Source organism: Psammomys obesus, unplaced genomic scaffold (assembly GCF_907164565.1).
Source record: "Psammomys obesus unplaced genomic scaffold, mPsaObe1.curated_primary_1811, whole genome shotgun sequence".
NCBI classification, from domain to species: domain Eukaryota; kingdom Metazoa; phylum Chordata; class Mammalia; order Rodentia; family Muridae; genus Psammomys; species Psammomys obesus.
In genome coordinates, this window is record NW_026596095.1 from 15,466,285 (window position 1) to 15,492,937 (window position 26,653).

Sequence of the window (26,653 nt, forward strand, 5' to 3'; positions counted from 1 at the left end):
GTCACAGACTTGGGTATTAGCAATATGGCATGGGATGAAAAATGCCGTGTTCCCATTGCAGAGCAATTATGATCAGATGGCCAGGCACAGAGCTCCCAAGAAATGCTTCTTACAGCTTGAAAATGAAATGCCTCAGGAGCACTCTTCTTGGCCAAGCCCAGCTCTATCTGAACATCTCATAAATGTCTCTGTAAGCATAACCTGACAGCAAAGAAAATGTGGGAGAACCAGTTTTGAAATGCAGTGAGATAGAATAAAGACTGGCCACAGCTGTTCTTAAAAGTTCATACAAATGAGCAACTAAGGCAAGAAACTATTTGGTTAGGAACCGAGAATTGTGTGTACAGAAAGAAAGTAGGAAGGGTAGGCCAGATTGAAAATATTAATGGGTGGGTCAAGATAGACCACTTTATATATATATATAATTTATTTATTATGTATACAATGTTCTATCTGCATATATACTTGCATGCCAGAAGAAGACACTAGATCTTATTATAGATGATTGTGAGCCACCATGTGGTTGCTGGGAATTGAACTCAGGACCTCTGGAAGAACAGGCAGTGCTCTTAACCTCTGAGCCATTTTTCTAGCCCCCAAGATAGACCAGTTTTAATGGCAGAGTAGGCCTGATCACACAGACAAGTCTAAAACAAAAACATTATGTATGTAACATGCTTCCACAGACTAAAAAAGATAAGACTTATGAAAATACTACTACCCATTTATCACATTGCTTGGCTTCTATCTACTTGTATACAGACTACATCCATGGACTTAATATGGATTGTATATATATAGATTTTTTTTTAATGTGAGAATGCCACTTTGAGTGGGGACTAAAGTATCTCAGTGGGTGCATTAAAAATATAATATATGCAGTGAGGCATGGTGGCACATGGCTTTAATTCCAGCACTCAGGGAGGTGAGGCACGCTGATCTCTGTGAGTTTGCGGCCCACCTGGTCTACAAATTGAGTCCAGGACAGCCAAGGCTACACAGAGAAACCGTGTCTCAAAAAAAAAAAAATAAAAAAAAAAAATATATATATATATATGCTAATGGATTCAGTTTTTAACTTTTACTTTGATGACACAGAGTTACAGGTTTTTTTCTCTGAGTCTGTAAACAAACCGTACCTCTTGGCATATGTCACACAGTAGAAGTTAGAATTGTTTTCAGGAATTGTGGGTACCCTGCTGAGTGTGGTTTTCCATTTGCCTCTTAAGAAAAGGGGGCAACAGAAAGTGTGTGGGACTGTGGTTAAGTGTTTCAGGCAAACAAAAGCTAAAGAAGATGTGGTCACACAGAGCTCTGCCTACTGCTCATCAACTCTGTGGGGTCCTCATCATTTTACTTCATGAAGCAGTAACAGTTCAAAAGAGCTTAAATTATAAAGATCTGAAAACAAATTTTCTTTTGTAGAATTTATATTTTCTTTTCTTCCAGCAACAACAGAGCAAGCTTTAAAATAAATGTCATCTCTTTGACATCAACATTTATATTTAATAATAGTAATGCTGAAAGTTTTATTAATTTTTCCATTTCATAGGTAGGAATTTGAAGTTTAAAGAGATGTAGATGAGATTTTTACAAATCTCGCAGTTGTAAATAGCAGAGCCAAGTCTTAAAGTTAAATCTGACATTAAGAAATCTTTTGATCTAAAAGTTTGTTTGAACATAGTTCTAATATTTTCCTTCAAGCAAAGGGGAAAATTATGGCTAACCATTGTTATAGTTTTGGTATATAACTGACTTTGGATCATTGTCTTACTTGATCTTGGTATATGACTAAGATTCCAGGAATAAAAATAGAAGCTAAAAGCGCTTGTAGGGGCCCTGTAATATTCTGGACTAAGACTGGAGAAGGAGTTTTTGTGTGTGCCTGCTCAACTACCAAATCTGGATGCAAAGATGCTTTGTGCTAAAAATAAGTAGGAAAATCATGATTAAAGCCAAGTCACAAATCAGTTGTGACTGCATGCTTGGGTGATGGTGGGGCACAGGACAGGTTTTTTTTCTCTGCCATTGAACATCTTTTTCAAACATGCTCTGAATTTTTTTTTTTTTAATTCAAACTACTTTGAGAATTGGAACAGAGCCAGAAAGCTCAAACCAGAATGTTGGAAACACCTATAACTACTCTTGAACCCTCCAGCTTGAAGACAAGCTTTGAAGATGATTTGCCCCACCCGAGGGATTGTGTAACTGAGATACTGATCTAAACAGCTTATGCACACAAAATGGATCTCCCATTATCTTAAATAATGACATTTTATGTAATTTTCACCATTCTTAATACCATCAGGAGGTCTTTATTGGACATACTTTTACAGTCCCTGAAAGCTTTATTGCAATTCAATATCTGACTTATCAGAGAAGCTAGGCAACACAACTAAATCCCCTTCGAGCTACCTTGATGAATGAATTTACCCTGTGGTGATTTACATAGCACTCCTAAGAACAGGTGGCCTCAAACACAGAGCTCTGCCTACCTTTGCCTCCTGAGTGCAGGGCTTAAAGAGGCGCCCTGCTCCACACAGCTAAGACAGAGCCTGTGGAGGGACCTCGGTACTGTGGAGGGGAAGTAAGGAAAGAATGGAGTCTAGAGGAGACACTATATGGAGCGGCTCTAATCTTCCCTTTGAGACCGAACACTTTGCATCAGTATCTGCTGGCTGACTACCTCCCGCCCTCAGACATGTCTTTGGCCAGAGCACTGCCTTCTGCCAGGGTGTGACAGCGCTGAAGTGCCCCGAGTTTGCGAGCAATCCACCACACACCTAGGCCTGTTGTGACTATGTGCCTGACTCTGCCAGAGCTTGCTTCTTGGACAGCTCTCAGGTGCTGCTGACCCCAGGGGCCTCCCTGATTTTCCCTCATGCTTATTTGTTCTGAGCCAACTTCCCAGGGAACCTGACCTAGAGTAAATACCACAGCAGCCTTACTCTTATTATTTGCACAGAGTATCCCTGATGAACATGTTTTTTAACTTTATAGTGGTGGAAAAGCAACACATTTTTAGTACTTCAAATTTTGGTTTTGATTAGTTCCCAGGTTAGTGGCATGCAGGAAGGCAGTCTTGTGAGCTATGGCAATGAGATCTCAAATTACTCAGAGGATCATAAGTGTAAATAATTAACACTGTCCTGAGCCAACTTGCTAAACTGTGATTATGTTTTGGTAATTCCAATATGCATTGAAAATATCTTTCACAGGACAGAAATACATGTATACCCTTAACCTGCAGGAATATCACAGTTTAGAAGCCTCTATGTACAGAATACTCACGAAGGATTTTATTGAGAGCAAATCAAACTGGTTTTTCACTTAAATGTTTTACCTAGTAAATCATCATTCTGGTTTTATAAGCAAGACTAATTTACTGTCCATCTTTTAAACTAACATCAAGGGAGTATTGTTCCTTTATCCTCCTTAGCCTTTGTTTTTATGTTGCATTTATACACATACTCTTATGGCTTAGAACAGAAAAATATATTAGCTAATATATATATATTAGCTAATATATATATTAGCTAATGGAATATCATGACTATTTTTAATATTACATACCTAAAACCAAAAAAGCTATTAACAAGAGTGACTGTAACAAACCAGAGATGGGCTTTCAGTACATGATGCATATTCTCAAGCAAGGGTAGTGTTTTTACATATTACTCTATAGAAGAAGAATTCAATTTTTCTTAAGTCAAATTATGGTATTAGTAAATTTGTACATATAGAATTTTCATTTCTTCATCAAAAAGTCATGTTAAAATGTATGACCATAATACAGGGAGAAAAGACTCACGCTCATGATAAGTTACTCTACTCTCTACTGTTTTGGGAAATTTGAAAGAAAAATTACAATAAAGGTTAAATTACGATGTTAATTGCGCAAAGATAGCTCAGATTTGCTAAGCATATGAATGCCTGCTTTTGACCTTACCAGGCTTCTTCTGAGATCATGCCAGAATCCTAATTTACACAACAGCCAAAACAACAGAAAGAATACACACATGGGGCTAGAGAGATGGCTCAGAAGTTAATAACACTGGCTGTTCATCCAAAGGTTCTGAGTTCAATTTCCAGCAACCACTTGGTGGCTCATAACAATCTATAGTGAAATCTGGTGCCCTCCTCTGGTATGCAGGCACACATGCTGAGAGACCAAACAATTAAAAATCAGTGGGTATTATTTTAAAGTTTAAAGCTCCAGTCACCTGGGAAAAGAAGCTAGCTTTAATGCATTCTTTCCCCACCCACTAGAGATTCAGTTGTTAGGAAACTGGGCCAGATGGCCATGCCAGAACCATGTTTGGCCTTGGCACCTAAAGTAAACCAATCATTTCAAAAGTCAATTTCTCTTACCCAATCATGTAACACCAAAGCATGTAAGTCCCTGCTTGCGGTTTTACCCTTTTAAAAAACCTTGTTCCCCTAGACTGTGCCAGGCCGCATTCCTTGTGACCCGTGTTTGAGCATGTATACAATAAATAATAATAAAAAAAACCCTCATGTATTTATAGCTGAGTCTATTCCTGGTCTTTTGGGGTCTCACGAACTGGGCACAACAATAATGCTAAGTAGGAAATAAATGAACCTTAAAAAACAAGAAAAAATACATAAAGGGTATTGGTAAAGGGTGGAGGTAAAGGGTGGTTTTGACCTTGGTTTTCCTACTGTCTTCGAGGCCAAACAAAGTATAACTTGATTTTTTTTGTTTACTTAAAAAATGATAATAAAAGCAGTTTCAATAATCTGCAATCAACAAACATTTAGAAACAACTTAAACAGAAGCTATAAACCAAAGAGCTCTACATTTCTCAATGCCTAGGCTTGAGTATTTTTAAGATTTTAAGTTACAGCGTAAGTCAAAAGTTGTGTCTCTCCTTGATCCCCTGGTTTGTCCTTTGTGAGTCTGCAGCTCACTGACAGCCTTGAGAGATTTTCTCTCATCAAAACATTGAATCAGACACATACTTCAAAGACAACGGTGGTCCAGTCTCCACAGGAAGAAGACGTAGAGGTGGTTCTGGGTGGGTATGTGAGGACACACTGCATGTGTGTCTCTTGTTTCATAACACGTGTTGTGTTCTTTTCTTTGAAGACTGTGGTAGCCATGGAAATGTGGCCTCAAGGGTGGCTGATTGGGAATATGCCGAGGTTTTTGTTTTTGTTTGTTTGTTTTGTTTTTTACAACTGGCTTTCTAGAAAGAAAAAGTTCTTCTTTGTAGTACTTGCCAATTTTTATGATGTAAATATTCTCACCACAGCCAATTTAATCTACCAACTTGATGTCACTGAAGGCTGAAAAACATACATACCGTATAGGCTCTTGTGAGCCAGTGCAAGTGGCTCCTGTGTACAAATGCACTCTGTTCTCACTAGAATGGCAGCTTAACACAAGAAAATGAGTTGCACAAAGTACCGTTCAATTTGAAGAGAATGGATCTACTTATGTGTGGTCAGTTTGGCTTTAGTTCCTGACTTTTTCTTTGAGCGCCATGCTGACAGCATGGACGCTGTGCACAGTTTGATGACCTTAAGCCCTAGAACTGCCTTTTTTTTTTTTTTACACATAAGGGATCTTTTCATAACTAACATTTAAAACTGAAATAATTGAGAACCATTTTTAATCTAATTTTTATACCATGAACCAAAGAAATTTTGTTGTACTTCAAGGTAACAGTACAATCTGCATTCTAACATGTTGGATAAGAGAAAATATTTTATATCAAGGTTTTTTTCCACAGTAAGTAAAAACTTTAATGGCAGGCTACATTAGTCTATAATGTATTCAGAGGTAAAAGCATCAATACACCCTGTTTCTTCCTAAAATATATACCAATTAACACCATTGTACACATGTATAGTGTTGACAGGGTATTATCTAATAAAGACTAGGATTCTTTAAAGCATTTATGACAAGGGGCACTGGTAGAACCAGGGCTGCTATTATGTGTACTGATTATTTTGCATTCTACAAGGAAATTAGCCAGCCTGGCAGCACTAGGGAAGAATGTACTAATTAGCATTTTGTGTACATATGCAAAATCTCATGGCTTCTGAACCTTGCAATCCTACTGTATAGAAGGGGACCTCTTCCCAAACGCCCAGCATGATACTCAACTCAGAAGGGTGATCACAAAAATATCATGGACACAATAAAAACACAACAATATAGTACAAACTTCTGTTTTTTCAAAAGCCAGATTTTAAAGGTCTATGTTTATGTAAAATACACAGATATTTTAGTGCTCCTGACTTCTTATCCTTTTGTGTAAGATTAACTGATTTCAGAAAGCCAAGTTAAATGTTCTCATAATTTTCTGCTTTAGAATTTTTTACAGAATAACGTTTAAAACTACATGAGGAAGAACTTTACAAAGTGGCCTAATAAACACACTTTACCTAAGTTAACTGAGCACGGCTTTAGTGAATGCCCTGTCAAACAAAAATGCCTCACGCTGCATTTTTGTATTTAAATTTCTTTGTTCAGATGACTTTTAGACAAAAGTGTCAAGATTTTATGTTCTTAAACAAAACCAAAAATACCAAAGTCATTTCTCATTTTCAAACTGTATTTAAAGAATTTCTTGTTTCAATATAATAAAAAGCCATAGTATACATTAAAAACATGGCTAGGCAGTTGGCTTTAATCCTAGAATATTACAAGTGGCTATCAAGTTCTAAATTTAAACATGTGATGTTATTCTGTAGTTTTGTACTCTTAAATACAGATATCAAAGAAAAATGATCTGACTTTCTTTTTTCTTAAGGAAGATAGAAATCACTCTTGGGGAAAAAACAAAACAAAACAAAACAAAAAAAAAAAACAAACTACACACCACAACAGGAAATGCATTGTCTTAAATCTTAGAATAATTGTTAGAAAAGAACTATAAAATTATAAACTTTTGGGAGAAAATGCACTGAAATGTCTGTAGGAAAAACATGCAACAAACTAGGTACAAGATTACAGGCACTCAGCCTTAAAAACCCACACAAAGAAATTAGCACCAGAGTCGTCTCTAAGTTTACAAACAATGTAATGAAGTCCAAGTATAACATATAAAAACTTACACTTAACCCCAAAACTTTACCAACAATAATAAATATATTATTTTCAGTTTCAGGAAACAGCTAGATTTTAATTTCCACAGCACTATGGCGGTATGTGGCAGTTATCATTTACTTTGTTTTGGACTACTGAGAGCTGACAGAGAGACAAATATCTCCCCAAAATGGCATTTTTCAGTGGAGGTATGGCTGGAACAGTTTTCCAATTAAACCTTATTCTTAGCTACTTTTCCCATTTTCTTTCAAAGTGTTTTTATTGGAACTTAACAAGAATTACACTGCTTCTCTGAGACTCCATGCCATGCTATTCCCCTCTTACTGTCTGGTGATGTTCAGATTGGGCTTGGGGAAGCAGGTGTCTAAAGGTAGGTACAGATTACAGGAGTGAAAAAGAGTTTTAATAAGCTTGAATTTTAAAGAACATTCATTTATAATTTTAATTACAAAACAGCCAGTACACAGTATGAAATATGTCACACTCTTTGGGCTTTCAAAAAGCCCAAGTGTATATCTCAATCAATTACATATATGGCTACTAAATGTCCAATGTTTTACTGCTGTACATAAATAATGACAAGGCAAAGAACAGCAACTAGTCCAAGGGCTTGTAGGCCAAGGAACCATAGCATAAGCCAAAAGAAAATGACCACTACCGGTTCCACAATTCGTTCTCCAAAATACATCCTTGTGAATCCCATGTTGCGGAGGTTTTTGTTCAGTTCACCAAAAAGTGTTCCCATCTTTTTGTAGTCATCTCCAACAGGCTCGCCAATGTGATTTTGTGATTCTTCAACATCCTTAAAAAAAAAAAAAGACAAACCAAGACATGGACATAAGGAATATGTAATACCTTTAACAACAATGATCTCACCATATCTTCTCCAAATAGCTGGGCACACACTTCTGGTAATCATTTAGTTATCACTTATGGAGATGTTCACAACTCATGAGTATATAATTTCACATGGCAGAGGTAGTCTGCAGATTCAAGCAAGGCCCTGATTCTGAGAAGAGGCATGGTGAACTGGACTGATGCAACACAAGAACCTTTATAGTATGGAGTTGGTAAGATGCATTAATAAGATGCAGTGCTCCTGACTGCAAGATGGAGGGAGGAGCTGTGAGTAGTATGTGACACTGGAGGAGAAATTGGACAGATCTTTGAGTGCCTCTGAAAGGAGCACATCCTTGCTGATCTAGACTCCTGATCTCCAATATAAGAAATTTGTGCTGTAGAATGAAAAACACTGTTCAGACATTGGGAATGTTCCTTTGGATTGACATTGTTTATCCTACCTTTCAAGAACAGAGAAAGCACTACTGGTTTTTGTAGACTTAGCATAAGACCTCCAACTAGACCATTGATTTGTAAGATATGTGGATCATTCACCTCTACTCATTCACTCATTCACTCCTCACTCACTCACTCACTTTCCAGATGCTTGGCATTGTACCAAGGTGTCTACATAGATGAAGAATGATGTTTTCATTTCTCTGAGGGCCTGGTTGCAGAGCCACCTGTCTCCTGATCTCCTGTTTCATGAAAAAGGCCTCCTGGCTGCTTTAACTTGGTGAACACACGGAGAGTTTTAACATTTTAGGCTCAGCTAGCTGGAGGATGACTAGTTACTATAGGCTAGCCCTCAGCCATTGCTGTTGTGATCTCTCTAAGCCTCAGGTATCTCTATAGGTTTATGTGGAGGCCCTTGCATAGCTTCCTGTCAAAACACTACTAAGACTGTAAATGCTTCCTGTTAATCTCATCACAGGAAACAAAGTTTGAAAGAGGATTGATGTCACATAAGGATGAAGTCCATGCCCCAGAAAATCTCCATGTATCCCCAACTATATATGCCTACAGCATTTGTTTTTGTTACTGCCCAATCTTACTACAACTCAGAACATCATGCTAGTTCTTAATGTTTCCAACCCACTTCTGTGGCTTTGATATTTGTTTCTTCAAACGTTTACATGTTGTGGGCGTGGTCTTTAGCATGATGTCAGGAGGTGAAAGCATCAATATGTGAGGCTTAGTGGGAGGTTATCTCACTCAGTAGGGGTTTGTTCTAAAAAAAAAATCATTAATTCTTCCAATAAGATTATCAGGAAAGGCTTGGGCCTTGAGTCAACCAAGCTTTGTCTAGTTTCCTGTTCTACAATGTGGTCATTGTACCTGGGGCTGCAGTCTACTCTGAGGTGAGACAGCCAAGGCGGAACACCCATTTCCTTCTATCTCTTCATTTGAATTTTTAGAATCTAAAACCGTTAGCTGAATAAAACATGTTTTCTTTAAAAATTAACCTGTCTCTGGTATTTCATGACAGTAGGAAAAAAGTGACAACAATCCTTTGGAATTCTGCAAACATTTCTGGCTCCTGTTATATTCTGCCAATAGAAGGAACAGAGAGATACACACAGGTGAAAAGAGAAAGTAATTTGCTTGGATTAATATTATGTTTATTAGCTTCTAATGCTTTTATGTATTACATGATACCATACTACATTAAACCTGAAAATTTGTCCCTTGTCTGATATTAAGCTGTTTCCCTCCACAGCAGTCTATGAAGAATCGTTGATTTAGTTTGCAGTTATTCTGGGTCCACATCTTGATTTCTCCAGTGTTTAGTAACATTGATAGTGTTTCTGGTTTCTTTTTAAAGTTCTTTTAAAAAATTATTCTTTTATTAATTACAGTTTGTATCCCAGCTGTAGCCCCCTCCCTCAGCCCCTCCCAATGCTACCCTCCCTCCCTCTCCTCCTCCCATGCCCCTCCCCAAGTCCACTGATAGGGGAGGTCCTCCTTCCCTTCCCTCTGACCCTAGCCTATCAGGTCTCTTCAGGACTGGTTGCATTGTCTCCCTTTGTGGCCTGATAAAGCTGCTCCCCCCTCAGGGGGAGGTAACCAAAGAGCCAGCCAGTAAGTTCATGTCAGAGACAGTCCCTGTTCCCATTACTAGGACACCTACTTGGACACTGAGCTGCCATGGGACACATCTGTGCAAATGCTTCTAGGTTATCTCCATGCATGGTCCTTGATTGGAGTATCAGTCTTAGAAAAGACCCCTGGGCCCAGATTTCTTATTTTGTTGCTCTTTGTGGAGCTCCTGTCCCCTCTAGGTCTTTCTATATCTTCCTTCTTTCTTAAGATTCCCTGCACTCTGCCCAAAGGTTGGCCATAAGTCTCAGCATCTGCTTTGATACCCTGCAGGGTAGAGTCTTACAGAGGCCCTCGGTGGTAGATTCCTGTCCTGTTCCCTGTTTTCTCCCTCTTCTGATGTCTGTCCCATTTGCCCTTCTGATTGAGGATTGATCATCTTATCCAGGGTCCTCCTTCTTGCTTAGCTTCTTTAGTTGTACAAGTTTTAGTATTTTTATCCTATATTATATGTCTAATATCTACTTATAAGTGAGTATGTACCATGTTTGTCTTTCTGCTTCTTAAAAAAAATTTTTTTTATAATCAATTGTTATCTAAGTACTCATCATACTTTGGTGTTTTTGGTAGTTCTTGAAGTTTCGACGATTCCCCCTCCCCCCCAGCATTTTTGTGGTTTCAGTATGAACAAAGTACCCAGTACCAAAGTAGTAGCTATTTACTTTAATGTAAATAAAGTAAAATGAATTAAGTCTATGAATGTGCCTGGGATTATCAAAGGAAAAGGTAGTTATTGTAACACAACTCCAGCAGGGAGATAGTTAACCCTGAATCCCGATGACCGCAAAGATCCTGTAGGAGTTGGTGGGACTGAGATGGCAAGGTAGTAAGAGTAAATTTTGGCAAGGTATAGTCATTGCAGCCTGCTTCTATTAACATATACATGTATATGTTTATATATATGTATGTGTGTGTGTGTGTGTATATATACCTATATACATTATATATATATATATATATATATATATATATATATATATATATATAATCCAAACTTAATGATTACTAAATTTTGCAACCTCCCTATGGTACTGCTCAGGGTGGCCATCTAAGTAAGAAAAGGTTACTAGAAAAATGGCCCCCCAAAATATGTCTTCACAAATGCAAATCTATGAAAACATCACATTCCTACAATGAACTGAATAGGTGCTTAAACAACCCAAAGATGACACCTGCAAAAACGGGGAAGAAATGGGCAGTGTTGCTAAATTAGGACGTTTTAGTGGGCCTCAGTGTGGTGTTTTCTGTATCTACAGAGAAGCTTTGGGGTCCTTGTTCTGTTTCTGAGGCTTGTTATTTCCAGGGTAAAGGTGATGTCAGTAGCACTATTAATGATGTAGAGCGGAAGTGCCGACACTGAGCACCCACTGTGTAACAGTCACAGCATTACCCAGAAATCTCTGTTTCCAGGGAAGGAAGCTGCCAGCATGACTTATACTCAGGTCTTATACAGACCTGTCAGGTCTGTGAGGCTGACACCCTTATCTCCATACACTGCTAGTATCTACTAAGTGGCAAACACCTCAGTTTTCAGATACATTTTATACAGTTCATCTCTGGAAAAGAAAGGCTATGGTAATATTTTGTTTTACAATAGAATATTTAACTCATTAGCAGAGCAAGTTGAACATCAGAATGATTCTTGCTTTACATCTTTTCTCAAGGTTTTAATGTAAGTTTATCAAACAGGAAAATCGCTCAAACTTTTATTTTCATCTTGTGCAAAAATTTAAATGAGGCAAAGCTATTTGTAGACTTGTACATTTTGTCGTTTTTAAAGTAGTCACTGGAACTCACATTAAAATGTAAAAAAAAAAAAAAAAAAAGAAAGAAAGAAAAGAAAAAGACAATAAGGACTACAAGCTTCCCATCGAGCATGAAGAAATATACCTGGCAGGGCTGCACTAAGAAAATCTGCCTCACACACGAGCAGTAAACCAACGCAGAAATGCAGATGGAGCATTCCCTGCTCTGACATTAATCATCTGTGTTTCTGCCAGACTTTCTTCTTTGTGTGTGAGGCTCCAATGGAGACCATTTGTCAAATGGACAGCTCCTTTTAGGGCTGCACAAGACTACTGGAGAGAGTTCTCAGCGAGGTACTGACAGCCCTTGTTTGTCCATGATTGAAGACACACAAAAATACAAGAGTGACACAACTGATTCAAAATCCTTTAAATTTTTCTATTATTGTGTGTGTGCAAGCATGTGCATGCACACATATTTATGTGAGGGATGTTTGTAGGGGTATACATGGCACACACATGCTGGTCAGAGAACGATTTTGTGTAGTTGGTCCTTTCCTTTACATGGGATCTGGGGCCTGAACTCATGTTACCAGGCTTGTGCAGCAGGCTGCTTTACCAGCTGAGCCATCTTGCTGGCCCTCAAAACCCTTCTTAATGATAAGACTTTAAGCTGCATACGGATATAGAGATGAACCACTGCTGTAGATAGTCACTGAGACTGGAAGTCATGATGAGGAACATGAGTTTACTGCAGTACACATGCCAGGATATATAACATATAAAAGAAATTATCTTTTGACAGCGTAATAGATTATGACCTGAGTTTTACTAACAGAGGAATAAATAAGTGGCAGCTCAAACCTTGCTGCATTTTCTCAACTTGTTTACTCAACTCCTCCAGTCGCCTGTTTTTCAGCTTCACTGGCATCCTAGTCTACTGGCTTCTGATCTCTCTCAATCTCTCTTTTCTTCACTTACCTCAGTGATAATTTCTGATCAGTCAGTTGTTAGTTTCACCAAGCTCCCTTGTAGTGGTGAGTTGTTTTTCTCCTGTTGCTTTTAGGGTTTTCTGACTTTCAACATTTAACCAACTCATGTCTGTTTGTATCTATCTCCTAATGTTTATACTACTTGGATTTGCCTGAATTCTATGTATACCTTAAAAATTTTCATCAAGTTTGACAAGTTTTATTTCAAATATTATATCTTCTCTTTCTCCTCAACATCCCCGTTACTTGTTTGCCGATGTGACTGAAGTTGCCCCACTGATTTTGAGATTGTATAACTTTATTTACCTACATTTTTAACTCCAGATTTTTTTTTTTTTTGAGACAGGGTTTCTACGTGTAGCCTTAGATGTCATGGATTCACTTTATAGACAAGGTTGGCCTCAAAATCAGAGATCCACCTGCTTCTGCCTCCCCATGTTCTGGGATTACAGACCTGCCCCACCTTGCCCAGCCAAGATTTTTCTTAAATACCTATTAAGTTCTTTTATTCTTCTCTCATATATTACCTAACCTCAGTTTCCCTTCCCTCCTCTCCTTCTAGCCATCCTCTCAATTTTCTTCCCCCCATCTGCTCCCCCTAGGTTTCCCTTCAGGAAAGGGCAGACCTCCCAGGGATATAGGCCAAACATAGCATAACAAGTTACAATAAGACCTAGGTACATCCCCTCATATCAAGGCCATTAGATGAGGCAACCCAGCAGGAGGAAAAGGGTCTGAAAAGCAGGCAAAAGAGTCAGAGACAGGGCCCACTCCCTCTGTTAGGAGTCTCACAAGACCAAGCTAAACATCCATAACATATACGTAGAAGACCTAGCTCAGACCCACACAGGCTCTCAGATTGTTGCTTCTACATCTTTTTTTTTTTTAAAACTTTTTTAAAAAGATTTATTTATTTACTTATTTTATGTACATGAATGTTCTATCTGAATGTACACCTGCATACCAGAAGAGGGCATCTGATCCCAGTATAGATGGTTGTGAGCCACCATGTGGTTGCTGGGAATTAAACTCAGGACCTCTGGAAGAGCAGACAGTGCTCCTAGCCACTGAGCCATCTCTCCAGCCCCTTGCTTCTACATCTTTAAGCATGGTTTCCTTTAAAGATTTTTTTTCTTTTTAGAAACAGGGTCTTACTATGTAGACCAGGCTCACATCCAACCCATAAGAGATTTGCCTGCCTTTGCCTCCTGAGTTCTGGAGTTAAAGGTGTGTGCTAACATGTCCAGCTTGGTGTAGTTTAAAAAAAAATTATCATAACTGGTTTGTTTTTTTTTTGTCTGCCCCTTTTATGAATTATATTTTCTTTGTCAGTGGAGGCTGGCTGAAAAGATACAGGCCTGGTCCCATTGGCCAAGCTTAAACAGAAGAGAGAGAGCTCTGTAAGGGAGCTGGGAGTGAAGGGGAAGAGGTGAGAGACATTGGCGGCCACCTTTCAGGTGTGATTCTAGCTCTACATCAGAGATTGGCATGGAGATTCTAATGCAGCCCCACGAGGGGGAATGACGACAGATTGCATTGTCACTCAAATGCCACAAACAATGTTCTCAAGAAGATATAGTAGAGTTTCCTGAGGAAACAGTTTCTCCTTTGCCATCTCCTTTCAAAATGACTCCAGACATTTTAAACTACTGTTGTATTCAGTGGTTCACCAGTCAGCTATTGCCCACTAGGGAGAGTCTGCTGAATCCCTTATTGTTCCAGAAGTCTGATACTGATTATTTGTGGGTATTAGTTACTTTTGATGGAACTTTATCTAAGGTTGAATCAGAGAATTTTAGATGGCTAAAAAATTAAGTGTTCTGAAATTAGTCTGGAGTTTTAATCAATCTGAGTGTTTACTATTTTTAATATCATATGATGATCAAATTTTGGGGATAAAGATTTGACTTTTGAGAAACCATTTAGTCAGACAGTTCTTAGTTCTTCTTTTAGCACTTTAAAAATGGTCCTCAAAGGCTCCTCTTCTCTCTTTTTCTCCTCTTTTCTCTTTCTTCATTATTTCTCACTATTAAGTGGGCAATTTTCTTTTTTTTTTTTTTGTCTCTGCAGATTTTATCAAGTTCTTTAGCCAGTTATTAATTCAATTTTCATTACACCCAAGGAAAATTAGTGGGAATCAAATCTCCAAATAGTCCTATTTTCCCCTTAGCTGTGTTTAATAAATTAAACTTCATACAAGATTTGCTTGTTAAAACATTTTAGTATGACTAAAATATCTTCTATCAAAACACACACAAAACACACACAGAAAAAGCTCTCAGAAATTCAGAGGTGTCAAAATTAAGCAAAGAATGTTCTCTATGTCAAAATGATCTTTTTTCCCACTGCTATAGGACAGAAATAAATGTATTAAGACAAGTAAAAACAATGCTATCTTAAGCTACCACTGATATTCAGCATAGCATTTGTCATTTATGGCTTTCAAATGTTTATTCAAAAAAATTAATTCAACAAACACTTTCCTGGTGTCAATTATGGATTAAATAAATGACTATACCTTTAATTTCAAAAGGTTAGCAATCCAGTATTAAGTAAGCATATTTTTGGTGGAAATGTGATATTTTTTAAAGTTATAAAATGCTTTTGTATTTTGGCTTAACTTGAATAAAAAATAATTTAAAAGGGAGCGGACAAAATTTTAATATTCAGATATTTAGCATTATATATTTAAAAATTAAGTGTTTAACTGACTTTGTATTATGGCACAAACTATTCTGTGGTTTTAAAAAGAGAAAACAAAAACAAAAACAAAAACAAAAATGCAAACAAACCCTAACTGAAAGGACTTCAGAAGAAGTTGGAATCTTAATTTGCCAGAAGGTATGGAATTGCACACCACAGGCTTCCTTTGAAAAACCTATGTTGTCCTGTCCCTTCTGCAGGGCTGATCAACATATTTGTGGAATAAAAAACAACTTGATCATCCCCACCGTGTAATTTGTTTACGACAAATCAAATTCTCTATGGTCTCACTCCTTTATTTAGTTTGAGAACTCATTTTTATTTTGGAGAAGAAAATAAAATGACAAGCAATCAATCAAAACTCCTTTACTATAGTATTTAATTACTTCCAAGGATTAACCTTTCCATTTTATTTATCTTTATCTCAAGACTTAAATATGGTGCTAACCTTGAAAACCAACAAATAGATAATGATGAAGTAAAGTTTTAAACTGATTTCATAACTCAGTCATTAAGAAAAGTAAAACTTGCTGAATAGTTTATGAGTCAAAGTTTTAACTATATTGATATTCAAAGTATAAAGAAACTGAATAGACCATGTAACTCAGTCACAGTCACCTTATAGCTGCTGAAAGGAAGATGCAGTTTGCATTAACAACCATGTTCCTAAAGCCCTGTGCTAGCTGGCATCTGCCTTAGCACTATAAAGCCAATTGTGTGATTGTTCATATCCTATTGTCTTAATAGATAAGCTTTTACAGCAGTTTAAATAGTTACAGGTATCTTTTTCCATTTTATTTAGTAAAATGGCCTTATATGAGGCTGGCTATCATATTGTTCAATTGTGATACTTATGATTTGGTCAGGATTTAAATTTTTCTTAAAAACAAAACAACCCAAAAGCCAAAATTCAAATCATTCTCCACCCTTAGTCCTATCCTGGACTGCCAGATGAAACAAAAGCAAGAGAAGTTGGTAAGAAGGCCAAGCATGTAAACAGGGAGATTTACCTGTGTATCAACAGCTGGGTCTGAGATCCCAGCTACTCAAGAGGATGAGGCAGGAGGGTCTCTAGTTCTAAGGTCTTTTTCCACAACTTAGGAGACCCTGTCTCAAAGTAATAAAACAAGAAGCAGTGGTAGGGTTTTCCAAAGTACCCTAAATTCAATCCCGAGTACAGGAGAATAAAAATCAACAGGAAAGACAGGAATGTAAGAAACATCAGAGGCCGGTAATTTTTCCAGCTTTCCAACATTATACAGTAAACACAGAAATGTATTTCAGCCAAACAGAAATAATGGTCACCCCACCACTACCACCAAACTTTGTAGTAATATACTTAATAGCTCAGAGCAGACAACTTCTGCAGAGTGAGCTCCGATGATTATGGCAAGGCTGCCTACAGACATCATTTTTTTTTTTAATCCATTATACTTACAGAGATAAAAAGAGCAAGAAAAAACTGAGAAAAAGAAATTGGGAGAAAAGAAATCATTTGCTAAGGCCTTGTATGCTTGAGACTTCTCTTTTTTCCACTTAATCCATTCCATTATTTCACTCAAGCTGTCCAAAGAAAGAAAGGCTGCTTTGAAAAATGCCTTGTTACCTTCTTGGAAGGAGACACACATGCAAAGCAACAATAGGACACAGCACTACACATAAGGGGAAGATGACCACATGAGTGTTGTTACTAAGGAGTTGGGAATTTTGAAAGCCTCTGAATTACTTACATATTTGGCTCTTTCGGCTTGTATTTTTCTCCTTGCAACTTAAGACCTTGGTCTGTCATTACAATTATGAGTTTAATGACAGTTGTTCTTCCTCACTCCTCTCAAAAGCCTTCCAATCTCTACATTTTTGCTAGCTGCCATGTGCTGTTGGTAAGCATTGTGTTCACATGCCTTGTTGTAAGACCATGTCTCATGGCTCCTAGTACCTGCCTCACATTCCCAAATCCCTTCAGTCAACTAATAATAACTGTCCATCCAATTTCTCATGTGAATTGACCCAAATCTTTTTCACTCTTATATTCTCTTTCCTCATATACTATTTCAGTTTAAGATTACATTTATAATCCTGGCTTCCTATTTATATACTCATGTTTTGTTCCATGTCTGTGTTTATATGCGTAAGCGTACATTACTTCAGGGTACGGTGGGTCAGAGGATAACGTCGTCTCCCCCCTCTGCCTTGTCTGAGACAGGTTTCTCTTGTTATTCACTGCTGCACAGGCTAACTGGCTCACAATCTTCTGGCAATTCTCCTGTCTCAGCTCCTCACCTCCCAGTAGGCACATGCTAGGATAACAGGAGTGTATGCTACTGTATCAGCTCTTTAGAATGTGGGCTCTGGGAGATCAAGAACAAGTTATCAGACTTGCACATCAAGTGCTTTGCCCACTGGGCCACCTGTCTTGCCCTCTCGTGGGTTTTGTACTATAACACATACCTTTTATTCCTATAGTGAAGAAGAAAAAGAAAAGATCTAGATTTGAACTAAAATAGATGAATATTAGTCAAGTTATACCTCCCTCCAGAGAAAAACCAGGTAAGCATACTGTGAATTCAGAAGCTACAACAGAACATTTTACCTAGATGAGGGCTAGCTCCTGAAAGCCCTGATGCTGCTGTTTGGGCTGTTTCAATGTAATAAGTTAAAAAAAGTTTTTCCCCTTTGGCGGGACAACCTTGCCAGGCCACAGCGGAAGAGAATCTAGGCAGTCCTGATGAAACTTGATAGACTAGGGTCAGATGATAAGGAAGGAGGGCACCCTCTTTCTGTGGACTAGGGGAGGGGGAGAGGGGAAAGAGGAAGGGAGGGTGGGACTGGGAGAAGATGAGGGAGGGGGCTACAGTCAGGATATAAAGTGAATAAATTACGGGGAGGAGGGCCTCCCTTATCAGTGGACTGGGAGAGGGACACGGTTTGAGAAGAGGGAGGGTGGGAGCTGGAGAGGAGGAGGGAGAGAGGTACAGGGGGGATACAAAGTGAATAAACTGTAATTAATAAAAAATATTTAAATAATTATAAATAAATAAATTTAAAAAACAAAAATATTTTTAAAAAATTTATGATTTGTAAATACTCTTCTGTTAAATAAATATAGAATAGTTTTCCAGTTTGTTCTGAGGTCAAGGAAGTAGAGTTTACAGACATTTATAAGCTCTCTTCCTCATGGTTTAGAATATGCTAGGACATTTATAAAAAATACTGAAATATGAAGCTCATTGCTAGAATTAAGTTTCTTTAAACCCCATTTCTCATTAATTTCTAAGGCTTTTAGTAGGGTTCATTTCATCAAAGGCAATAGTATTTAATGAGTCTGACAATTTTCAAAAGTGTCCAGAAATACTATTCATACAGCGATGTTTGAAGTTGCTCGTTACATCCTGTACAAGAAAAGTTTCTTGTTTTGTGAACTTATCTGTCTGTCAAGTCTAGTGACTTGGTTGATTCTTTTCTTTGCAATTCTGAAATAAGCACCATGCAACTCTTATTAAGTGAAATGTCTAAGTTATCAATCACTGGTCTAAGAGGGGGCGGTTTTAGTAGCTTTTCATTATTTACAGCACTAAAGAATCTGTAGGGATCTACCCCTGCAGATAAAGAAAAGTGTATGAGGAATGACTGAAGGGCTTGTGTATGAGATGGCAGGTTAGAGTTGCCTCTGTGTGAGCCAAGGAAGCAGAATCAGAATGTGAAAAACAGACTATTTCCAAGGAGAGAAAAAAAGGAAGAGCTTGGGAAGTCCACAAGGGAATGAAAAGGTATCAGGAAAGACCAGAAAAACAGGATGGGCAATGCAGTAAGGTTGAATCCAGCTTTTTCCTTGGTGTTCCTTGGCTGTGGGAGGGGAAAACAAAATCTCCAAAAGGTAAACCAGGTAACAGCTGGGCAGCCCTACCCTCAGGACAAGTCCATGGCTTTGAGGATCCTCAAACCACTTGTGGGTTTTGTTGCGACAGTAATTCCTCTGGCAGATGGGTCAGCAGTGGAGAGAAATCCCACGTCATGTTTTATGACTCCTTGGGCCTGGAGCCATCTTGAGAGAGGAAGTGCTGCTAAGAAGTGCCTCCCACAGGCCTCTGACCAGAGAACTAGAGTCAGCTACTGATAAACCAAAGCGTGTGGACTGGAGGGAGCTGGCTTGGGCAGGGAAGTGCATACAAAGACAGAGTTCACTATCTGAGGCTGCCCACAGATTTCATCAGCTGAGCATAATCCTGGCGTCTGAAAGCTTTGAGCCCGAAGCCTGTGGGCAGATTGACCTCTGCAGCCACCTTACCTGTCATTCACTGTGTAGAACCTGAGTGTTCAGAAGTTCCTGGAGTATACTTGATACCAAAGGCTGCATCACCCCAGTGGAGTGCTCAGTACTTCAAAGTATGAAGACAGGACCTGTGCCTGTGCCAGCCTCACTGCTGTGATTGCTCCTACACTCCTCATGCACACGGAAGACAGTCTCCAGCTAAAACATCAGCCACGGTGGGGGGGAGGCTTGGTATGCAAAGCAAGCAAGCGGCTATTGGAGGACAGCTGTGGTGGACATCCAACACTTGTCCAGTACAGACATGATCACGGAAAGAAGAATCCACAAGTTTAACCGCCCTCCCCCCTCCATGCTTTAAACTGAGTTCCCCAATTATCTTCTAATCGCTGTCCCCTATTTTTATTCAATGTTTAACAGGATTTTAACGTTCTGTATTACATTGAATTTTTTTTGTTATTTCCCTTTATGCATTTATCTAACATCACTTACACATTTTATGGGGCAATATCTTTTTTTTTAACCTTTGTACCCATGATTCCCCCTTTATCTTCCTCAATAAGTAGTAGTGTTTTGACTTTACTTTTTTTTATTTTTAAAAAATATTTACTTATTATGTATACAATGTTCTGTTTTCATGTATGCCTGCACACCAGCAGCATTATAGATGGTTGTGAGCCACCATGTAGTTGCTGCAAATTGAAATCATGACCTCTGAGAAAGGGGGAGCAGCCTTACCAGGCCACAGAGGAAGACAATGCAGCCACTCCTGATGAGACCTGATAGACTAGGATCAGAAGGAAGGAGAAGAGGACCTCCCTTATCAGTGGACTTGGGGTGGGGCATGTGTGGAAAAGGGGGAGGGAGGGTGGGATTGGGAGGGGAAGAGGGAGGGAGCTATAGGGGGATACAAAGTGAATAAAGTGTAATTAATAAAAATTAAAATAATAAAGAAATTATGACCTCTGGAAGAGCAGCCAGTGCTATTAACCTCTGAGCCATCTCTCTAGCCCCACCTTTAAAAAAAAAATAAAGGAAAATACTCATGCTTTAATTTTTGCTTTCTTTTACATTTATCTAGCTTTGTTTCTGGACACTTTCATTATTGAGATGTCTTGGTTTTGCTTTTCCCCGTTTCTCCCCTAATCTCTTACTTTTTTTCCCTTCTTGTCTATAACATTCTACTCTTCCTCCTTTCAATTCTTTAACCTTGCTTCTCTGCCTCTTCCTTTTCCAGGTCATCTTCCTTTTTCTCAGTTATTGACTTCCAAATGTCGTATACTCACTGGTGATGCATTAGCGGCTATGATGGTTTTAAGTGTGTTTCTACTTCTTGCATTAGCAGATGTTGCTGATATAGAAGTTTATTATGTCCTTGTGGGCAGTACTGAGGACTGAGACTGTTCAGTCATCTGCTCATTAAGATCCCATGCCAAAACAACAGAAGGGATATTCAAACAAGGAAATGTTCAAATTGAAACACAGGAATTAAAAATAATATGAAAACGGCTTTTCTAGAAGATCATAACTACTGAATTCAAAGATACTGAAATAAGCAAAGTGCTTGGTGAAAATTTCAATAATTTTCTGGTAAAAATGATCAGTGATATGAAGGGAATACAAAGAAGCAAACATATTTAACTTAACACCTGAGAGGGAAAGCCAGCAATGCTCAAGAGGAAAAGTCAGGAAAATAAAGGAAAAAAAAAACAGCAAAATGGATGAAAAAGTTACCAACAAAAAAAAATTCAGCAAGAAAATTGAGATTTTTAAAAGAAAACAATAAACCTATTCCCCCAGACACTAAGCAAACCAAAAACCACCAAATAGAAATGTTGGAAAAGAAACAAATGAATCAAATAAAAACACACTGAATGGCATTACCAACACACTAAGCCAAGCAAAGGAAAGAACAGATGGAGGAAAGAATCAGGGATGGAGGACAGGGCTGAATGAAGAGTACATTCAAACATCAACAGAGAAAGAAAATAAGCCTGACTGAAGTAATTAAAAATTCTGAGATATCCCACCCACAAAACCTTTGACCCAAAATTTGTCCTGCCAGCAAGATGTGCAGGGACAAAGATGGAGCAACGATTCAGGAAACAACCAACCAACGACTGGCCCTACTTGAGACCCATCCCATGGGAGAGAACCAATCCCTGACAATATTGTTACTCTGCTGTGCTTATACACAGGAGCCTACCGTAACTCCTCTGAGAGGCTTCCCAGAGCAGCTCATGGAAACAGATGCAGAAACACTTAACCAAACTTTTTTAGACAGAGCTTGGGGAGTCACATAGAAGAGTTTGGGAAACAAATGAGGGAGCCGAGGGGTCAAGAACTCCACAAAGACGTACAGAGAACTAGGCCCATGGGGGCTCAGAGACTGAACCACCAACCAAAGAGCATTCTCTGACTGGTCCTAAGTGCAGATGCTCACCTTGGTCTTCATGTGGATTCCCCCAACTACAGTGGGGCCCTCTCTGACTTTGATGCCTCCCTTCGGACCCAATCCCCTAACCGGGCTGTCTTATCTGGCCTCAGTGGGGGAGGATGAGACTAGTTCTGCAGCAGCTTAATGTCCCAGGGCAGTTGGAACCCATGGGGGACCTCCCCCTTCTCTGATGAGGAAAAGCGAGAATGGGGCAAGGAGGGGTGTACAAGGTGAGGGACTAGGGGGAAAGGAGGGAGACTGCAATTAAGATGTAAAGTGAATTAATTAATTAAAAAATAAAATCGGAAAAAAAATTCTGGGACATGATCAAACCTAAGCACACATAAGAAGGAAGGTAGGAAAAAAAGGAAGAAAAGGAAGATAAACACTAAAGATACAATTCAGTGAAATTATAGCAGAAAACCTCCCAAATTTAGAGAAACACACAACATTCAAATACAAGAAACATGCATAAACCCAAAGAGATATGACCAAGTTAAAATTTCTCCATACCATGTTACAGCCAAGATATCAAAAATAAAAATTTAGGGCTGGACAGATAGCTCAGTGGTTAAAAGTGCTTGTTGTTTCTCCAGGGGACTCTAGTTCAGTTCCCAGCACCCACATCAAGGTGATTCCCAGCTCCTTGTTACCCAGCTCCAGGGTAATGTCCTTCTATGTCCTTCTATGGCCTCCAAAGGACACCCCCTCCACACACCCCAAAGGCATACATTCACAAGTACACACATAAATAATGAATCTAAAAAAAAAAATTCAAGATATTTTAAAAACTGTAAGGTAAAAAACAAGTCACACACAGAGGCAGAAACATCAATATCAGATGTCTTATCAGCAATTCTAAAAGGCAGAAAAGCCTGGAATTGTTATATTTCAAGCCCAGAAAGTAACTACCTGCCAACCAAGATTGCTATTTCCAAAAAGGTTATCCCTTAAAATGGACAAATAAGGACCTTCCCTATTTGTGGACTTGGAGAGGGGCATAGGAGGAGATGAGGGAGGGAAGGTGAGTTTGGGAGGGTAGGAGGGAGGGGTCTACAGCTGGGATACAAAGTGAATAAACTGTAATTAATATAAAAATAAAAAGTTAATTTAAAAAAGAACCTAGCAAGACAAGCACAGGGAAGACAATTCTTGACTACAAGCCAGCACTGCAGAAGATACCTAGAGTAGCAGCACACAGAAAGAAGGAAGAAAGACATTCTCTCATATGAACATGTTTCACAAGAGGAGCAGATGAATTAATGAGAGCTGGGAAGGAATCCTTCATGCCCAGCAGCTCACTCCTGGTGCTAACAGGAGAAAAAAGAAAAACAAACAATCAAACAACAATCTATCTAACAAGAAAAAAAAAAGAAAAGAAAATTACGGGAATTAGTAATTATCTCAAGAAAAAAATTAAATGTAAATAGTATGCCTCAACTCATCAACAGATGCAGGCGAGCTGACTGCACCTTAAAAAAAAAAAAAAAGATTCAACTATCTGTTGTCTCCAAGAAACACCCACAGACTGAGAGTTAAAGAATAAAAATAAAAATTAAAAAAAAAAAAGCTGTAAAGTGAATAGAAACCCCAAACATGTTGGCATAATTATTTTGATACCTGGTAAAGGAGCTATAAACCCAAAATTCCTGAGAAAAGCTGAAGCAGGCTACTACATACTAGTAAGGGAACAATTCCTCGAGAATATATAATAATTGTAGGTACAACATACACACCTAATGTTGAGGGTTCCAATATCATAAAACAAACAACTAAGGGACAAAATGGACATAAAGGTCAAATGGACCTGGACACGAAAGCAGTGGGTAACTCCAATATGCCACCCTCACCTCTAGTGAGGTCACTAAAACTGAAAACAAAACAAAACAAAAACCAAGAAAATATCAGTTGTATTATAACAAATCAAATGAAATTAACAGATATTTTCAGAATATTCCACCCAAGTACACATTTTTCTCAGTACCCACAAACTGATCCCTCCGTAAAACAAAGTCTAGATCAAAAAGCAAGCTTTAAAAATATTAAGATAATTAAAATAATTTCTCTTATCTTATTAGACCACAGTGGAACAAAAGTAAAAACCTTTAGGAAGAGAGATCACAGACAGGCTGGAAAGCTGGCCCATTTGGCAAAGTGCTTGCTGTGCAAACATGAGGACCTAAGTTTGGCCTCCTGCATCTACATTAGCAGCCAGGTGTGGTTGGCATACTTGTAACTGCAGCATTGGAGAAGCAGAGATAGGTGGTTCCCTGGGACTTTCTGGCCAGCCAGCCTAGTCTGAGTGTCAAATTCCAGGTTCAAGTGGATCACTGTCTTGAGGAGTAACACCCAAAGTGGATCCACACATGTGAATGCATACCCCATACACCTACAGACAAAGACATACATACGCACATACACGCAGACACAGACACACACAAAGAGGGCCCACAGAAACTGTACAAATCATCAGACATGAACAAAACACTTTTGAAGGGTCATTAAGGAAATAAGGGAGGCAATTTAAAGTTTCATAGAATCATTGACAATACAAGCATAGCTTACCAGAACATTTAGAATGAAGTAAAGAAAATTCTAAGAGCTAAGTTTATAGTCAGTACTAGGCTGTTTCTGCTACAACAACTCTAAATAAAATTTGATAAGGGGGGAAAAATCTTTGCTGATTACACATTAGATGGGATTAACAGCAAGGGCATAGAAAGAACTGCAAAAGAACTGGACAGTTCTTTTAAAAATGCATGTGACCAAAAAAATACTTGAAAAAGTGTTTAACATCCTTAGCCACTGGGAAAATGCAAATTAAAACTGACATTTACAGGAAATAGCTGGAATTGTACACCACTATGTTAAGGGAAATAAGTCAGATTCAGAAAGAGAAGTAGTTTTCTTTTATACGTGGAGCCTAGATTTAAAACTGTGTGTGTGTTCAAGTGTGTGTATGCATGTGTGGGTCTCAAACAAAGAAGACATCATGAGGGCGGAGGAAGAAATCTTAAGGAAGGTAGGAAAGAGGGCAATGGAATACCCGTGAAAAGAGCAGAAATGGAGACTTGCTGGGAGGAGGGAAGAAACACGAAGCAGGGGTAGACGACAGTAGGAGTCAGTGGGAGAGAGGAACAAATGAGTAGGCATGGTAAAACTCTTTACTTTGTATGTTAACCTTAATAATAAATAGAATGATTTAAAAAGAAGATGGGTTTACCACATTTCTTATTGAAAAATTCGAAAAATAGCACATAAAGTCAACTGGCTTATCACAGTCTATAGTTGTTTTAGGAGAATGATGATGTTGTGAAAAAGATGTTTTCTTCTTAGAACCACAGTCTATAGTTACATTCTAAACCTAAAAAACATTTCCTCATGACAAGTTTTGCACCTGCATTTTATGCAGGATGTGTTATGCCCCATTTGTGGCAAACAAGCCTTCATAGACTTGACAATTTGCTAGAACAACTGATGACTGCTTTCTTTCAAGAAACCACACTCTGGCTCGTGGTGTATTGGAGTATCACCTAACTTTGATTGCTAAACTCTAAGTCTGATGATTCACAATCCTTGATTTATGTAACATGTAAGTTTGCAAAACAAACAGGCCCTTTAGTCAGTTTGGTCCAGTCTGACAAATGATTGGCTGCATATCACAAGCAAGACAGGTGCTGTGAGGTGCAGAGTAGCGCCCTGCCACCAAGCTGCTAGGGTATGAAGAAAGGTAGGAACAGACCCTCACATTTAAACACTGCTCCCTCCGTGATCACAAGAGTCACAGTTCTGAGCACTGTTTCTGAGCTTGTGCTGCCCTGTTCTGCTGTGTTCAAGTGTTGTCCAACATTTCCTTGCAGAGAGCCAGAAACCCCAAATCTGCATGTTCAGTGCTGAGCTCAGTGATCACTTGCTCTCAATTTGTTTTTTTCCAGGATACCCAGCCTTCATGACCAACGCTGTCTGAAGTGTAACTAAAAAATCTGCTGGTCTTTCTAGTCATCTTCCTCTAGTCATCTTCCTCTTTAATCCTTCACTCACATCTGCCAAGTCATTTCCTTCTGAGATATACATTAGAACTCATGCCATTTACTAGCATGTGATCTTATTCACTTTACTCTTTCTGCGGGTAGAAATTTCATCTGCTTATAATGATACTATTAATGCTTATATAGTTTGTAAAGATGAAGATGGGTTTTTGTTTTGTTTTGTTTTTGGAGACGGGGTCTTATTTAGCCCAGGGTGGTGTCAAATTTGCTGTGTGGTGGAGCATGACCTTGAACTCCTCCTAATCCTTCTGCCTACATCCCATGTACTGAGATTACAGGTATGCAACACCACACTCAGTTAAAATGCTTTTAAATCATATCATGGCCAAGAGAAAAATTTTCATTTATTCAGAAAAAAAAGTTCCTGTAATTTAAGTTTAATCAGTATCGTTTAATTTTCACTGTTTTTTTTTTTTTTTTTTTTTTTTTTTTTTTTTTTTTT

At 38.5% G+C, this 26,653-nt stretch overlaps 1 protein-coding gene across 1 annotated transcript in view; it reads right to left on the reverse strand.

Annotated features, from left to right (window-relative positions):
* Positions 1-6,563: 6,563 nt before the first annotated feature.
* Fam241a (family with sequence similarity 241 member A) overlaps positions 6,564-26,653 on the reverse strand; it is a 29,712-nt gene continuing 9,622 nt past the window's right edge. The window contains exon 2 of the mRNA XM_055628329.1: positions 6,564-7,880. Within this exon, the coding sequence (XP_055484304.1) occupies positions 7,635-7,880 (246 nt within the window). The 3' untranslated portion in view covers positions 6,564-7,634. The remainder of the gene's footprint in view (positions 7,881-26,653) is intronic.